Source organism: Triturus cristatus, chromosome 12, assembly GCF_964204655.1.
Source record: "Triturus cristatus chromosome 12, aTriCri1.1, whole genome shotgun sequence".
Taxonomy (NCBI): Eukaryota; Metazoa; Chordata; class Amphibia; order Caudata; family Salamandridae; genus Triturus; species Triturus cristatus.
The window spans coordinates 739,461,581-739,479,344 of record NC_140595.1 but is presented as its reverse complement, the minus strand read 5'-3'; the positions used below and the strand labels follow the sequence as shown (position 1 = coordinate 739,479,344).

Below are 17,764 nucleotides of genomic sequence, written 5' to 3'. Positions count from 1 at the left end.
GGCAATCTGCGTCGCTTACCCAATTCAAGAAGGACTGCAAGACCTGGCTCTTCAAATGATCCTCCACAACCAGAGGGACCAGCAGCCCACCCCCTCCCCTCCAGCACCTTGAGACCCTCACAGGTGAGTAGTCGCATTTTACAAACCCCTGATTGATTGAGAGTCTGTTGCATCAGCAAAGAACCTACCCTCCTGAGACAAAGTGGAAAACCCTGAAGTGGTGGATTCCTAAGGATCTGGATGTCTGGGACCAGTTTCACACCTGTTCAGTCTGGAGCAGAGGAATCAACATGAGACAACGAAACAGTCTCCCGCCCCTCCAGAATCTGGTCATTCTGCTTGGCTTCTTGTAGTTGTGTTTTGAATTCCACTCACCTGAAAATTCGTGGTTCCTACACATTGCAGTTTCTAGCCTGGGAGGCATTGGCTCTATTGACAAAGCCGGGTGGAAATTCATTTCAGTATCTCCGAATACACAGAAGACAAACAGAAAACACGCAGAGGCATTTAGCTTTATTAAGAACATTGTTAAAAACATTTGTGAAATATCAAAAAGCAGCAATTGGATCTTGTTCATTAATTTTTCGAGGACATTTTAAAAGTTAAACAGAAAGAGCTCCGATATTTATTTTGAACGTAGAACTACGATATAAACTTGTGTGCCTACAACAATTGGGTGATCTACATGGAGAAATTATTCATGATACAGAAATGCATTTCAGATGCTTGGCACAGAAGGTCAAAGTACACTCCCTGTGACTCAGGACAACATCCTTCAATCCTACAAAATTATGAATTCCCTGAAAGTCATGCTCCAATGTGAACATTTTCAGGGCACACTGCATCCTTCAGACATTCCAAATTACCTCCACTTTAGTACTTTTCCAGATGTTTAAGCAATCTTTTACAAGGTTGGGAACTCTAGCTAGTTTTCTCACATTCCAAGACTTGTGGGTTTTTCTTAAAAAGCAAATAATCTTTCCTGAAGGAGTCTGCAATGCAGAAGATACAGCGACTTCTAGGCAATTTCTGGCTGTGTCAATGATTGACCCCTCTTCGATGAGCCATCCATCAGAAAGAACCAGCAATGCAAAAGGGAAAGGTAATCACGCTGGAGGAGTCACTTCTTGTGATAGATCCGGGTAGGCAGGTTTCAATAAAAAAAGGACAGATCAAGATTTAAGGATTGCAGGGCAGCAGAAGAAAGGAAGCCTGCCCACATGTTACAATCAACTGTTTCCATCACCCTTTCTCTTTAGGTCACTTCAGTAAAAACAAAAACAAAAAATCACTTTAAGGATCCGCTACATTCCCTCCCACGGAGAACAAGAGTGAAAATGGGGGACTGTGGCATTCTGATCACCTGTCCATTCAGCCCTCCAGAAAACAGTTTTGCATTCAGCAGATGATAGGGAAACATATAGGCAGTAACAGATGATCACTGATGAAACATGTCCTCAACCTGTCAGGTGTCTACATTCACACAGTCACCTTGCCATCCAGGTGTTGTGAAGGTGCTGCTGAGATCTCACTAGCAGTAGCAGGTGCCACACAGAGGATGGTAAAGGCGGACTTACGTTCAGACGTCATGTTCTCCTTTGGAGTTTTTGTCTTGTGTTGGGTCTCTGGGTTCCAACAGTGTTGATGCCTACAGGATCTCTGAGGTTCAACTGAAGGTGCCCACTACCGGTTCAACTCAGCGCAACCTTAGCTGATATAAGAGTAAAATGTCCTGGTGAAGCCCAGTTTTTTGGACAGCAAACCTTAAAAATATGACAAGGATTCAACTTCCTGCGCCAAGCATGCAGTTGTCCTGGGTTGGCAGGAGAACAATTGGGGTTGCCAATGTCCAACACAGGTGATGTCTTTGGTTGTTCAATGTAAACAAAGATAAATCTTTCCAACTCCTCGGAGTAAGGCATGTCTGACCAGTCAATTCACCACTGTTAGTGGCCATGAATGCTGAAGAGATGTTCCGCAGATTCCAGTGTTTGCCATCCACGAGGATTTGGCCATGAGGAGAGACGTTCACGCCGGCAGGTATCAGAGAGCAACGAGTTCTCGACTGGAGGAGATGCGTACAGCGATGGAACCAGCAGATGCTCCCGGTATCGCAGGGTCTAACCGTAGGACCTCATTCTTATCCATCGCTTCCGTATCAGCCATCACCTTGGTGGAGCCCAAGAGGGTGTTGCGAAGAACGCCTTTTACCCAGATCTGAAACCAGAGCCAGAAGTTAACATCAGGAGTAGAGCAAAAGCAACAGAACACACAAGGAACATAGCTCAGAAAGGACAAAACACCAGTGAGGCACATCACAAGCCTAAAGAGAGAGAACATAGGCAAGCTACAACCAAGAACTGTTGAGACTCATCAAAATCTTATAAAAATGCAACATAGGTGAGGGAGAACACAGTACCAGACAAACAGTGGCAAAGACAATCGGTCTGGCAAGCTGCAATGGTTATTTTATGCTTTTTTTAAAAAAATAATAGGCATGCCACAAAAACAAAAAAAAGACAATAATGAGGAGAAAAATATACCACTAAATAAACGTGGCACCCATTTGCTTGCAATAAAAATGTAAATGTGAAAAAGTCAAACACACAAAGATAACTACAATTTAGAAAAGGAGAAAACATGGAGAAAAAAAGGCAGTGACAATATGAAGTATTGGTCCATCATCCCCGACTCTGAAGTGCACTTCTTTTCAGGTGGATCTACATATGTGATCAGCATAATGGTGTCCCCTCACAGTGCAATAACCAGTTACTCTGTGCTGTATATCGTGCTGGGTGTAGGCAAATACGAATGACACTTAAGCAGACCAATAGATGAAGACAGCTTATCAAAGCCCCCTCTAGGCACTAATATAAGTATTTTAACTTAGGATTTTTTGATTATATGAGGCTGGCATGAGAGCTCATGCTATCTGCAGACCACTCCTAAAACAACTGGGAGGACAGGACCAGTGATGTCCTGTGGAATCAGATAGAACCATAAATGCCAGGAATGCCTTTAAAGTACCTCACCACCCTGAAGCATTGGAAGAATTGATTAATAAACATAAGCCAACTGTTTTTCCAATTAAAAGGCGAACGAAAACTTCCAAAGCAGGTAGGAGGGAGACATGCTAAGTGGCTTGCGCGTTAACCATAAGTGCCGTGAAACAGCTGGAGTGGAAGGTGTTTGGAGCACCATGCTAAATTACATGTTGTTGTATGAACATTCTCCCTCTCCCCAGCCAAGAGCACACCAGATGGCACCAGAGAAGTTTCCCTTCCTGCATGATCACCTTCGCTCTCTTTTGTGTGTCTCTGGTGGGTGTTTGCTCAATACTTCCATTGATGCCCGTCATACAGAGCTATTGAGTTGGCAATAAGCCATTGCTTTGCAGCAACCACTGCTAGGCACTGTCCCGCGGTGGAAATCCTTTTGCTGTCCTTGTCCGGTGGTGTAGTGCCGTCTATCCCCTGCATAAGGGTTCTTTTACATGGCGCGTGCAAGACAAGAGACTTAGGTTGTATCTGCCTGCATATGAAGAAAGAGTCATGGGGCAAGGGTTTTAAGCTTTCTCAACCCTGTAATAACTACTCTGTCTTTACCCAGATCCTTACATTCTTGAGCAAGGACTTGAGCATAAACAAGAACTGTGTAATGCAGTGCTCAGGTTTAGAGAAAGCATCAATGAGGAAGTCTTCCTCATCAGCATGCATGGGTATGTTATAGGACTTTGCCTCCAACTGTGTGACAAGCAGAGTTGTCATCAGGCAGGAAAGCCATAAGAGGGCAGGGCTTCAAAGCCTATGTATCCGGAGGAACTGCCCTGTAATCATGTCAAGTGTCGTGTTGCTGAACGGTTGACCCAGTGGTGCTGATCCTAAGGCAATGGATCTGCATCCTGGTCACAGTCGGAATGAACAGAGTGTGAAGGTGACATTTGTGGCAGTGTAGTAACATCTACACTCTGCCTCTTAGGGTCAGGATAGGCCTTCAGTTCATCAAAATAGCCTCCTAAAAAGTGAACTTGCATGTATTGTGGGATGACCGTGTGGTGGAAGGGGGCTAGGGACATTGTGCCCTGTATCGAGGTCAATATAGATCGTCCTCTGGCTAGCATCATGTTGTTCACTATTTTGCTCTAGTGATTGTAATTTCTCTGAAATAGAGGTCTCGCTTTGCTTTGGAGTCGATTAGTATGCCAAAAGCTGGTCAGCTCCCATTTGTCTTAGAGGTTTGGTGTCCTGGTTGAGTCCTCCGGCATCAAGGGAATTCCTTGACGTTGAACAATCTCGACTCTAGTGTGTGGTGCTGACTGCGGAGTCATTTCGGAAGAAGGCACGTGGCACTACAAGGGTCATTCCTCACCAAGCCTCCTTTCGAGATTGATCATGAGTGGAAGTTGCTTGGTGTGCAGATGGACAACGTCCAGTCAAAGCAGTGGGTTGAACCAGGTCCTTGGTGTCAGTGACTGAACTGTGAGATGTAGTCCTAGTCCTAAGGTTTTGTTGAAGGATCTGGAGAATCATGGTCTCCAGAGTTTAAATCTTGGGAGGACATATGCATGGGTCTTAGTTCTTCTTGGAATTCTGGGCTACTGTAGACCCCCTCTTTCATCACAGCCGACTGCATTGTTTATGGTGACACTGGAAAAATGCAACTTGGTAGATTCTTGGCGCTGCTTCTAAGAGCAATGTGCCCACCTTCTGTCACATCAGAGCTGAAGGGCCTTCTTAAAATGGATGGCTCTGTATGTCAAACAGGCACTTTCTTTGTGGTCCCTCTGAAAACAGATGTTGTAGACCTGATGCTGGTTCAACCACTGTAATTAACTGGCAGAGGGGCACATTTTAAACGGTGCATTCTCCATACCTTTGCCCCAAATAAGTCGCTCTCATATAAAAGTCATCAGGCTTGTCTCACAGTCTGGTCGATTACCATGAAACGTATTCAGTGTCTTGAAGGGGCACAGGGGTATGGAATGTGGGGGGGGAATTGTGTGGGGGAATAAAAAAGAAAACTTACCTCATGCTGCTTCTGCTGCCTTGGGCCTCGGAGCTCCTCTGCTTCCTGGTCCCAGCAGACACTGCAACAGCAGCAGAGACTCCCTGTGCAATCCCCGCACTGATCTCCTGCTATGAGAACAGCGTGGGGATGGGCCTGATCTGGCCAGTTCGACTCTCCGCTCAGTTGGGTTGGAGAAACCTAAGTGTGCATGTGAGTTTGGCCGGCCTAAGTCAGCCGGCCAAACACACTTGCACTGTTAGTAGTGCATATCACTCAGCTCCCCTCCCATGGCCCGGCCCCGCCCATCCATACACATGCTGGCTCAGCCAGAAGCTGAAAATTAAAACTATATTGTTTTATTTCTCAGCTGCTGGCTGAGCCAGTGGGGCGACACTCTTCCACCATTGCGGAGGAGCCTAAGTGGGGGTTGGGTGCCACTAGTGAGGGTGTGTAGCATAAAGCATTTAAAAAGAGGTTTACTGCTCCTTTGCCCTTGACTGTACCTCCAAATAAAAAAACATTGCAAGGAACTAGCATGATGAAGCTGGGGAGTGGGGAAACATGCAATAAAAAAGCACAAAATGAAAGATGGATGGATAGGAAGATGGATGGCTAGAAGGATGGATGGTGTAACGGATAAATGGAAAGATAATGGGCGGATCATGGATGGATGGATGGATGGATTTACTAATTGATCAAAGGAGAAAATTAAGAATAGATTAAAATAATGATGGAAGGCCAGATGGTTGAGAGAAGTAAGAAAGGATGGGTGGTGAAAGAAAGGTTGGGTGGAGAGACGAATGGATAGATGGAGAAGTAAGTATCGAAGGAGAGAAGGGGTGGGTGGATGAATGACATGGGAGAAAGGATAGCCAAATTAAATTGAGAACGGAGGTCTAGAAGGCAGCTTTTGGTAAGTTTATTTTCATAATTCCCTCGAGCGAGCAACCGCATGAGCATTGGACTTGCTCCTCTCACCCATTCAGGCCATCGTTCAAACTGGGAGTATTTTATTTTTTGGGCTACTCTCTTGCACACCAGGCACACCCAGGAAAACCTAACATGATTAACTTCTTTCTCCACTCTTTTGTCCTCAACAGCCTTCTATTTCTTGCTCAGGGGACAGTGGAAGGTCAAGTAGTGAAAGCTACAGAAGTAAATGGTGCCGGGGAAGGAGGGGACCAGGGGTATGGTTGCCGAAATGGTCACGGATAGTGGATGTTGCTACAAAGGAGCCTTGCTGTCCCTATAGAAAGGCTGAGATCATCACAGCACCTCAAGTGATCCCGGGGCCGGGGGGGGCAGGCTCTGGCCAAACGAAGCATTATGCTGCTAACAGTCCTTTGTCCACTGCAGAAGTTATTGGTTAGTTCCATCCAAAGGTTTTCTTTTAACGCCTGCAATAGATAGAGGTCTGCTTTTGACTGGTGTTTTCTCAACAACGTGTAAACAACAAGAGAGGAAGGGAACAACACGACTACTCCCCTCAGGGAAAGACTAGGAAACAACAAAGTCAGTGTGATGTAAACAGAGCACTGTATATCAAAGGAGCATGGGTCCACAGGTTCAAAACAAACACTTATATTGTTGAGAAAGACGTAGACCTCTACAGGCTATACCCATTATGTACACAGCCCGTTATGTATAAAGCCCTCACTCGCCAACCTGGTTGGTGACATGCTTCATCATCGGGCTCCACTGGGTATGACCGAATGTCATCCCAGTGTGCTGCAACGCCAGGTTACTGCGGAGCGGGGTTCAAGTGAGGTGACAGTGAATTTAAAATTGCCAATTAAGTCAAAAAAGTACATTTTATTCGTTTTGCTAATTGGGAAAATTAAAAAGGGAGTGAAGGTCAAAAAATAAAAGACCTGTTTCACTCCTTGGCACATTGAGGCAGAAACATGTTGACCGCCAAGGAGTGAAACAGGTCTTTTATTTTTTGACCTTCACTCCCTTTTTAATTTTCCCAATTAGCAAAACGAATAAAATGTACTTTTTTGACTTAATTGGCAATTTTAAATTCACTGTCACCTCACTTGAACCCCGCTCCGCAGTAACCTGGCGTTGCAGCACACTGGGATGACATTCGGTCATACCCAGTGGAGCCCGATGATGAAGCATGTCACCAACCAGGTTGGCGAGTGAGGGCTTTATACATAACAGGCTGTTTTCTCAACAAAACAAAGCGCGATGTGTTTTCTCTTTTGGCTGTTTGCCCCCATATTTTGGTAGTAGGCGCATCCTCCACCGGCGAGGTCTTAGTATGCCATAATGAGTAATGTATGACTCATCTCAAGCACCATAGAGAGGTTTCAATTAGTGCTCTTCGTGTTCATTCATGCTGTCGGCAGGGTCACCTTTTGGCATCCCGAGTACTGTGGAGATGCCTCAAGTAGCCCGCCCTACACCCGACACGCCTTCGCGTGGCACGTTGTCCATTGTTTCGTCTTTTGAACCAAACTTGAAGTTGGTGTACAATCTGTGTCTCAATGTATCACCTTCTTCAGCTATAGGTTACTGTGCAACCTGGGCCTATCTTCCTGTTCAACACGAACATCATTGAAGAAATCGGAGTACGTTCGTCTTTCGAATCTCTGTAGATTCAAAAACATTTTTATAATTATTACTCCGCAGTAGCCTTAGGAACAGAGGTCCTAGTATTTTTGTCTCCTCTCTTTCTTTCACAGGAGCCTACCCAGCCCCGCTTTTATATCCACAGCCAGAAGCAATATAGCAGTTTTTACTGGTAATTCACATATTATTGCTCTTTTGATGAATTTCTTTACCTTTACGCACCAACCAAATAACCTCATCCTATTGTCCTTAGGTGCCCACTCCCCTACCTTCACCTTGGTCCTGATGAAGACCCCGTTCACAATGCGCAAAATTGGTCGTTCCCTTTAGGGGTCGAAACGTCAACATTTCTTTTTTGTATTGTCAGACATATGTGACAGAGAATTTATATCTGTAATTATGTTATGATTTGACATTTAATGCATTTGGCAGGAAACTGTCTGGATAGCTGGTTATCAATTTACTGATGTATATATATGTGCACTACTGTCCATCACAATCCCTCCCATGCACTTACCACCTCACCTTTCTGTGCACCTTTTTGCTCCAAAAGTATCCACTTATGAATTGTATTCTACTGTATATAAACTGATTAACTTCAATGTTGTGATGAAATAAAATCACATTCATTTGGTTGGTATACTGTATATTGGTGCTTGACTTTGTTCTGGTACAACAGATTAACTCTTGTACACATCCCTCTGGCTTGAAATTTCTCTCCACTGGGACATTATCTAATTGTACCAGTTCTTTGTTTTCAGCAGAAAAAAATAAGCTGCAGTCAGCCGCTCTGAAATGGGCCATCGCTAACAACTCTCGTCATCTATATTCTGGCTGGGAGAAGGTGTCAAAAGGAAAAGGACTCCAAATATTCCTCAAAACCCCCACCCTTGTTTCTAATAATCACACTGCGGTGTCTCTTACACATTTGAAAGGATGGTATGCATGTTTGGAATCATGTATTTGGTTGCATTTGTAAAACGTTAACAGAATTTAACTGCTATGTTTAAATAAGTCTAGACATATTCAAACATTGCCAGATTAATAGAATAATTGTGAAAAATTGGGGGGGGGGTGATTATTTTTTCCCCCATGGGGGGGCGCGGCTTTAAAAAGTTTGAAGACCACTACCATAGCCCCTCTCTCACATACATTTCACTTGTCTTAAAGCACTAGTAAAGGCTGACTCCACTAATAAGAATGTATATCTACACAAACATACACTTCTCAGCAACATTAGGAATAGATAATGAAAGACTGGGGGGTGGGGGGGGGGGGGACAAAGTCCCAACCTATTTTATGCAGTCTTCATGCAGCTGTTTGATGACAGTTCATAGGTCACTGTTCTGCATCAGGGATGCATCTTATGTACTGCAGTAACAAAAGGATCTCTGTGACTAAAGCAGTAATCCACTCGCTACCTATACAAAATCCAGATTTGTGATCCGCACAATACCTGTTCTGTGCAGCTCGCATATTAACCCTCTGCGCTACTTTATGGAGTCAAAACTGCCACTAGACCAAACTCTGGCCTCTCTCTCTAGCAGGAACATTATCACAAGAGTTATCTTGACATTTTAAATGCTGCCTGAACACTGGACGCACAAGTAACTCTGCCGCAGGTGCTTTTAAATCATAAGTTATTGCTAAACACAGCGCCCCCAGAGGTCAGCATCGCCTCCCTGAGATCAGCACCCCCCTCACCAGGGCAGCGCCCAGTGCGGCCGCAACAGTCACGCTGCCCAAAAGCCGGCCCTGGACACAACTTACCTCAATTTTCACCGGATTCTGGGGTTTCTTACGGTAGAAGACGCCCCCCAGGTCAAACTCCGGGCTGGAGGAGGCTGGGTGCACCCGGGACTTCACCTGCTGCCGCTCACACGAGATCTTGGCAAAGACGTCTGGAGCTGCCGGGGAGGAACGCGGGAATTAGCCGAGACAAAAGTAGTGCACGCTCCCCTTACACACACCACAGGACACGCTCCCTTGGCACCTACAACGGGTGCAGCCTGGTGACTGCCTGGTTTACCAGCCTGAGAGCCAATAATTACTGTGGAAGCAACTCAAGCAAGTATACCCATTAAGTCATTGGCCTCTTTGCTGCAATGCAATCCAAGGTGCCATTTATGACAGCCTGTTTATCTCATACTGCTGTTACGGGGCTTTTTGTAGGGCTAAGCCACAAAGTTGTCTACACAGGCAGGCTCAATTATGATGCTCAGATGTGCTAAATAAATGTATTAATGAGAAGAACACAGCGATCCTTGTTTACAGAATCAACACTGGCATACATGTGCCCTTCTAAAGCCATTGGTGAACGTGGGGATTCGTCCATCGAGGTGACATTTCTACAAGTACAAATGTAGTGCAAGGAGTCGATCCAGGGAGTTCCAGTGAGGCGGTGGCTGCAAAAGCAGATGCGTAAGTTGAATGTACACCCCACACACCTATAGGTTTGTGGGTGTTCACACTCAACGTGCGGGTCGTTCGCCCCTCTGGAAACACTTGCAGACTCCCTCGTGTCAAGAGCAGGAGTGAGTTTGAAAGGTGGCAGTGTGGCCCCCTCCCAAATCTCGCGTGGACACCCTCCCAAATCTCGCGGGTCTTTGCGGAGGAGCTCCTCCTATACGAGAACAACTATTTCCCCCACAGAGAAGCAGATTTCTGTGCAGGAACGGCTCCCTTTTGGGAAACCTGCATTACATTTTGCACACTGAAGTACTTTCAGGAAACGAAGGCTGTAGTAGGTTTCCAAGAACACTCCTGGAATCCATTGATAATTCTTTCAGGCCTTGGAGTACTCGTGTGGTGTCATATGTCTTAGTTTTTCCACAAACTTTTGAGGACCTGTCCCAAAGAGATTAAGACCTCGAGCCTCAACAGCGGAGCTTTCTGAAAATAATCCCACTGTTTATGTATTGTGCTTCCATGCAAAGGGTGCCACAAAATAGTCTTGTTAGGGTATTTTGTTATATCTTTGTACAAAGTTATTCCCCAAATCATTGCCCATTTGTTTAGTCAGCAGTACATCAAAGTTGTACATTGAAGTAGCTTCCATTAATTAACAACGCGTCAGAGGTATGTTAGAAGGTACCTCGTGATTCAAAGTTCTTTTCTCACAGTGTTGTATTAAAACACAAGTGACCTTTACTTACAACTGCTAAGGCAGTGCTTCCCAGGGGTCTGCTAAGGCTGCTTCAGATGGTATTGTACTGAGTTCGTGTTTCCCGCCACGCCAGACCATCCGAACATCTGCAGTGCCAGCCAGAACCCAAAACATCTGGTGGAAGAAACAGGATTCTGTGACCCCCTGAGCTCGCACTGCCTCGATACAGGTATGGCCGAGGCCTGGCGCTGTGGGTCTGAGATCACTCCCCTTTGCAGACCGCCTATGACCCCGAGCGCTCACTCCACATGAGCACGCGGTCATCCTCTGCGGCTTGACCCATCGCGCTCCCTTCACCCCATCAGGGCGGGAGAGAGAGTTCACGACCTTCTCCTGTGGTGCAGACACACACTGCCCCAACCCTCAGGACTTGTGTTTCCCCCATGCTGTGTAATCTCCTAAACCCGGATGTTTAATACTTCAAGGTAACCCCTGAGATCCGCCACCTGTAATCCCATCTCTTGCCCCCTACAATATCCACGTTACGTTAGCGGCGATTTGTGTCGCGCTCTATTTCCAATGGCCGGACCTCTTAAAGGTGCTCCATCCACTATTCCTTGGCATCCCTTTTGCTTCCCGCATGCTGTGAAGTACCCTGAAATTAACCCCTTCACTTACCTATTCTGACCTCTCACTACCCTACGCCCATCCCTACCCCGAGGCTACACGCTATCACCTACTACTCTCTGCATTTACCTTATTTTGTCCTGCTACAAAATGTTTAAGCTGTCTGTTGCAGATCTTCTGTTTTCAATATTTTAACATAATCTTATGGGTTTTGGGCCAGCACTTTAATCGTGGCTGGATGCTTTGTTGTCCTTCTCATGCCTGTGCTGGGCATCTGATGGCTTTCATCCATATTCTCCCCTTTGCCTCACCCTGGAGTGTTTCGGTATCACAATGTATTGATTAGATGAGTTGTATCCTTCCACTGCCAATTTCAGGGAACTATTTTTATTGCTCAGTCCTGGGTCATTAGCCTTCGCCTAACAATCATTACTCCATCTGGAGATGATCAGCTCAACACCATCATCTTTAATAGCACAGCTGGTACATTTAGAAATGAGCAACTTTCCCTATATACAAGTGCCTGGTAATAGGTATTAGCTAAGAATGTTAGTGCGGCTTCTTCCAGGAAGAACACACAGGATTGCATTCAGAGTCATGTTAATGACTATTATCATCACAATCCAGCATTCGCATATTCAATTAGGACACAGAAAAGAAAAAGAAAAAAAAAATCAACAGACTTCTGAAAGAATATATACACATTTATATTGAAGCCACACCCACTCTGATCTGGGTTGTTGAAAACAAAAGCACAGTGAACCTTTTACCATTGTTTCTTACCACGTTTTCGGCAGGGAGTTAGTCTTAAAGGCAGGCTGTGTGCGTCAGTTTGTGTGCACCTTGCTGACTGATAATGGCACATAATTACCTTTGGCAGAGCCTGGCAGTGCCAGTCCCGCAGCACTGAATACACTGATGGAGGTGACCAGCACTGGGTAGCCCACGATCCGCTTCCAGAAAGATGGCGTTGGCAGGTCCTTGGTCATTTCTCTGAGGAAGGAAGAAGAACATCAGGGACCATTATTGCACGGGGAACCAATTCACCCCCTACGCAAGGGAGGGGAATGGTATGCTGGTTACTGACTGCAAAGTTCCCGTGCTCCCCTAAAGACAGTCCCAAACCTAGACCTGATGGTTCCTGACTTCCTGTGCTCCAGCCCAAAGGCATAAGGCGTAAGCCACATGTACACCTAGAACTCGAAGGTCCTGGCTCCTAGTGATGCCTGTCTCAAACCACCCCTTAGAAGAGGAAGTCTACACCTAGAAATGATGGCTCTTGACTTCCACTCGGAACGTGGCCTCTGTCTCCTGCAGAGACAGATGCAGACCCAGAAGGCTGTATTCATGAATTCCTTGGCACTAGTTTCATAAGCCACTTACACATTTAGACGGCAACCTAGAATCCACAAATGCAGACTAATATCCCGCCCCCTCAAAGTACAGATATCCACCAGAAGTAAAAGTCACAGATTTCAGTGGCCACTTCAACCTGAAAGAACAGATCCACACATCAAACCGAGGACTGCCAACTCTAAATCCTAACAGTGTGCACCTCTAATGATGGCTCCATACCTAGAACCTGAGAGTCCCAGCTTTCAGTGCCCTCCGTCCTTGTCACCAGTCCAAGGTCTACAAAATGGTGCACACTTAGAAACAATGAGTCATAACGACCGAATCAGCTAGGAGTACTGGCTGACAGGTGCATGCAGTGTCACGCCTAGGAGTCCGGACTGACAGGTGCATGCAGTGCCACGCCTAGGAGTCCGGACTGACAGGTGCATGCAGTGCCACGCCTAGGAGTCCGGACTGACAGGTGCATGCAGTGCCACACCTAGGAGTCCTGGCTGACAGGTGCATGCAGTGCCATGCCTAAGAGTCCGGACTGACAGGTGCATGCAGTGCCACGCCTAGGAGTCCGGACTGACAGGTGCATGCAGTGCCACACCTAGGAGTCCGGACTGACAAGTGCATGCTGTGCCACACCTAGGAGCTCTGACTAACAGGTGCATGCAGTGCCATGCCTAGGAGTCCGGACTGACAGGTGCATGCAGTGCCACGCCTAGGAGTCCGGACTGACAGGTGCATGCAGTGCCACGCCTAGGAGTCCGGACTGACAGGTGCATGCAATGCCAAGCCTAGGAGTCCGGACTGACAGGTGCATGCAATGCCACGCCTAGGAGTCCGGACTGACAGGTGCATGCAATGCCACGCCTAGGAGTCCGGACGGACAGGTGCATGCTGTGCCACACCACGTCTAGGAGTCCTGATCAACAAGTGCATCCAGCACCATACCCAGGAGTCCTGATTAAACAGCGCATGTTCTGCCACACCTGGGAGTCCTGGCTCACAGGTGCATGCAGTGCCACACCTATGAGTCCTGGCTCACAGGTGCATGCAGTGCCACACCTAGGAGCTCTGACTAACAGGTGCATGCAGTGCCACAACTAGGATTCCTGACTGACAGGTACATGCTGTGCCACACCTAGAAGCTCTGACTGATAGGTGCATGCATTGCCACACCTAGGAGTCCTGGCTGACAGGTGCATGCAGTGCCATGCCTAAGAGTCCGGACTGACAGGTGCATGCAGTGCCACGCCTAGGAGTCCGGACTGACAGGTGCATGCACTGCCACACCTAGGAGTCCTGGCTGACAGGTGCATGCAGTGCCATGCCTAAGAGTCCGGACTGACAGGTGCATGCAGTGCCACGCCTAGGAGTCCGGACTGACAGGTGCATGCAGTGCCACGCCTAGGAGTCCGGACTGACAAGTGCATGCTGTGCCACACCTAGGAGCTCTGACTAACAGGTGCATGCAGTGCCATGCCTAGGAGTCCGGACTGACAGGTGCATGCAGTGCCACGCCTAGGAGTCCGGACTGACAGGTGCATGCAGTGCCACGCCTAGGAGTCCGGACTGACAGGTGCATGTAGTGCCACGCCTAGGAGTCCGGACTGACAGGTGCATGCAATGCCAAGCCTAGGAGTCCGGACTGACAGGTGCATGCTGTGCCGCACCACGTCTAGGAGTCCTGATCAACAAGTGCATCCAGCACCATACCCAGGAGTCCTGATTAAACAGCGCATGTTCTGCCACACCTGGGAGACCTGGCTCACAGGTGCATGCAGTGCCACACCTATGAGTCCTGGCTCACAGGTGCATGCAGTGCCACACCTAGGAGCTCTGACTAACAGGTGCATGCAGTGCCACAACTAGGATTCCTGACTGACAGGTACATGCTGTGCCACACCTAGAAGCTCTGACTGATAGGTGCATGCATTGCCACACCTAGGAGTCCTGTCTACCAGGTGCATGGGACGCCACACCTAGAAGTTAATGCAATGCCACATATAGGTGTGATGACTAAGGTGCATGCAGTGCCACACCTAGGAGTCTTGACTCACAGGTGCATGCAGTGCGATTTCATGTCTAGGAGTCCTGATCAACAAGTGCATACAGCACCATACCCAGGAGTCCTGATTAAAGTCTTATCCATGAATCATGACTTATAGCTCTATAGAAGGCCATACCTAAGAGCCCTGGCTGACAGGTACATACAGAGGTATACCTAGGGGGACAGGCTCTCTGGCTCATCCTCAAGGATGCCAGACTGGACGTCTAGGCCTGTGACCCAGCGGAGCAGACTATTTACCTAAACACAGCTCCTTCCTATCCTTCATGGAGGTGGACAGCCCCTACCCAACGCCGGCACTCTACCTCAGGTGAGACGACTTGTCCGTGAAGAGACGAATCAGGAAGTTTCCGGTTATCCCAGGCTGGAAGGTGGTGGGGACGATCACGTACTTCCCCTGCGGCAGTTCCGCTCGGTGAACGATGCTGCGGGAGTTGATGTAGGTGGAGCTGGCCACTTTACTCTGGACAGTGTGCATCCGGTACTTCCGGTTTTGCTCCACCTTGAGAAATACACAACACCGCTCCATTATATCACCCTTGCCAGAGTCTCATCGCATCACACAGACAACTCAACATCAAACAAGAAAGGCTTTGACAGTGGATAGATCTGCCCATTATCCGCAACTAACTTCCTCTCCACAATATCTATAGACCTCGATAAGGACAGTGAGGATATTGCAATAAGGTGTTTCCTATGTGAACATCAAGCAACATCTAGAGACTATAAAGCTATCTTACCTTCACCTATGTGGGAAGATGTGGGAGTGTCTATTGACATCCCCATTACTCCCATTAAGACATCACAGCAATACTATTAGCTGTCACCATTTTGAAGCAAACACATCACTTTGTGTTATTAGGTCAATCAGTCTTCATTCTGCTCTGCCAGCGACACCAGCGGCATTAACTTATATATCCTAACCAGTACTGGCTGGTTTCTATGAAACTCATCAGAAACCTCTCTAGCCACTGGGCCAACCTTTTAACATGCTTCCCCTCTATCAGTTTTACTGGTTTATGGAACAGATGTCAAATAGAATCCTCTTTTCTATGCGGAAATGGAATTAAGTAGCCATAAAAGATAGCCATTGAATAAGTCAGCGAGACAACGTGTGTGTGCGTCTGTATCCGTGCCCCAAAGGCTGTGACAGCCCTGCATGAACAATAGTTAGGCTCAACTCACATTTAAGCCAAGTCACTTTACCTGCTTTCCCCAAAAAAACCTATGGCTTCCAAGCAAGCCATGCCTAAGTGAAGTCCTATTCTTCTTCTGAACTAAGATCAACTGGCCCCGTCAGCCTTTGTAAAGCTCTCGATAACTCAAGGAACCCTTGGTGGAGATGGGTGTGTCAGCAAAGACTAACCTGGAGATTGGCAGGCATTGAAACCAGAGGGCCAGGAATGTCCTCAACAAAGGGCTTTGATGATAATCCAGCCTACGCATTGGTGATACGTATGTCTTCTCCGGTCTAAAGCTGTAATGCCAGAGGGCATCTAAACTAGCACAGCAGCCATCGGCTCCTGTGTTTCCTGCAGGATAAGACACGGGAGCTGTCAAGGTATATGTGAAAGCTTCTATTGCACCAAGGGAGTGTTGCAAAAGGTCCCCCTGGAGCTGTTCAGATCGAGGTCTGCGTATATCAGGAAAGTATTGTTGGTGTGACAGTGCCTCATGCAAGAATCTCCATCTGGGAAAACCCCAGAAGCGTTCTCAGGCAAAATTGATCCAAGCACATCCAGGAAACGTCAGTCCGGGAATGCCTCTACCCAGTCAGATTTCTGGTGGCCAGAGAGCATCTTCCAATTTCAGAATTCCCAACTCTGATACCTGGAGAACCACAGCTCCCAACTCATAATTACCAACATTTAGGAACACCTAAGAAGGAGTTTATGAGACCAGCAAAGGAAGAATCATTACTGCTCACTGGCTTGTGTTGTTTATGAGTGACATTTTGTACTGGATGAAGCACATAAACCATAGAAAAATGTCAATATTTTCCTAACAAATCTGCTCCATGTCCATCACAGATACTCACATCCATTTACCAACACTTACTTGGAAAAGATCAAAGCCCATGGCCAGGTTTCCCCCTGATCCAGACTTGCGTTGGGCTCTCTTGTCGTCTTGCTGGAGGCAGATCAGTGCAGAGTCGTGCTCCAGGGAGATGTCAAAAGCAAACTGAGAAAAAGAGAGAAGAGTTCTTCTGAGTTTTACAGAATCTAGCCCTGCCTGTATATCTCAAAGAGAGAAGTGATAGGTCACTCAACTCTGCAAATGCTTGCTGTTCCAAAGTTAGGCTGGTATTGGGGTAACGCCTAATGCAGAGATTAGACCAGCAAATTTCTATTAACTTGCAAAGGGTGTGGATAGTGAGTGCAGCCTATTCTCCATACACATTCCCACAAATTCAGTAATTTCTCACCCACCACAGTCTTTAACCCTAGCCTAACCAAGGATTGAAAGTGGATACTGCCAGCGGGACACAGCCAAAGGGAGCTACTATACACAAAATAAAAAATGTCTCTTACCTTTAACACATATTCCCTAGGCTTGGCATCTTCCATGCATTTACAAGCTTAAATTATTCCCTGTTATCAGGCTAGGACTCCCAGTACTCTGTTGCATTGAAGCAGTAATGGTAAAATCCCACTCCCTGATGGACCACCATCAGTGCTGAATTTGTAAAAGATTGAGTGCCGGTGCCTGAAGGTCTGCTCAGAAGCCTGCGGCTGGTGCAATTAAAGGTCGGTGTGCCTCATACCAAGGCTGGTAGTCTGGAATCCACCTCAGGCCTCCTTAATCCGCTACCAGAAATTCCTTGATCCTTTATTTTACTATTACAGGCTCCTGCTTAGTCTCTTTGCGATGGTTTTCAGTCTCTCTTCCTCCATCTTTCTGATCTGATCTCTATTGCAATCAGGAAATATTTAATGCAGGAAAATAAGTGCTGGTCCCCAATCATAAGTGCTGGTGGCCCCCACCAGCTAAAATTAAGCACTGACCACCATGCCGTAAGATTCTCATTGCACAAA

General features: G+C 46.9%; 1 protein-coding gene across 2 annotated transcripts in view; it reads right to left on the bottom strand.

Moving 5' to 3' along the window:
- Nucleotides 1–498: 498 nt before the first annotated feature.
- Nucleotides 499–17,764, bottom strand: part of LOC146782638 (calpain-5-like) — a 142,412-nt gene continuing 125,146 nt past the window's right edge. For both annotated transcript variants that reach the window (XM_085640024.1, XM_085640025.1), the window contains exons 9-13: nucleotides 16,788–16,910; nucleotides 15,035–15,231; nucleotides 12,189–12,310; nucleotides 9,355–9,491; nucleotides 499–2,217 (exon numbers count right to left, since the gene is read on the bottom strand). In XM_085640024.1, the coding sequence (XP_085496150.1) occupies nucleotides 2,044–2,217; nucleotides 9,355–9,491; nucleotides 12,189–12,310; nucleotides 15,035–15,231; nucleotides 16,788–16,910 (753 nt within the window). In that variant the 3' untranslated portion in view covers nucleotides 499–2,043. The remainder of the gene's footprint in view (nucleotides 2,218–9,354; nucleotides 9,492–12,188; nucleotides 12,311–15,034; nucleotides 15,232–16,787; nucleotides 16,911–17,764) is intronic.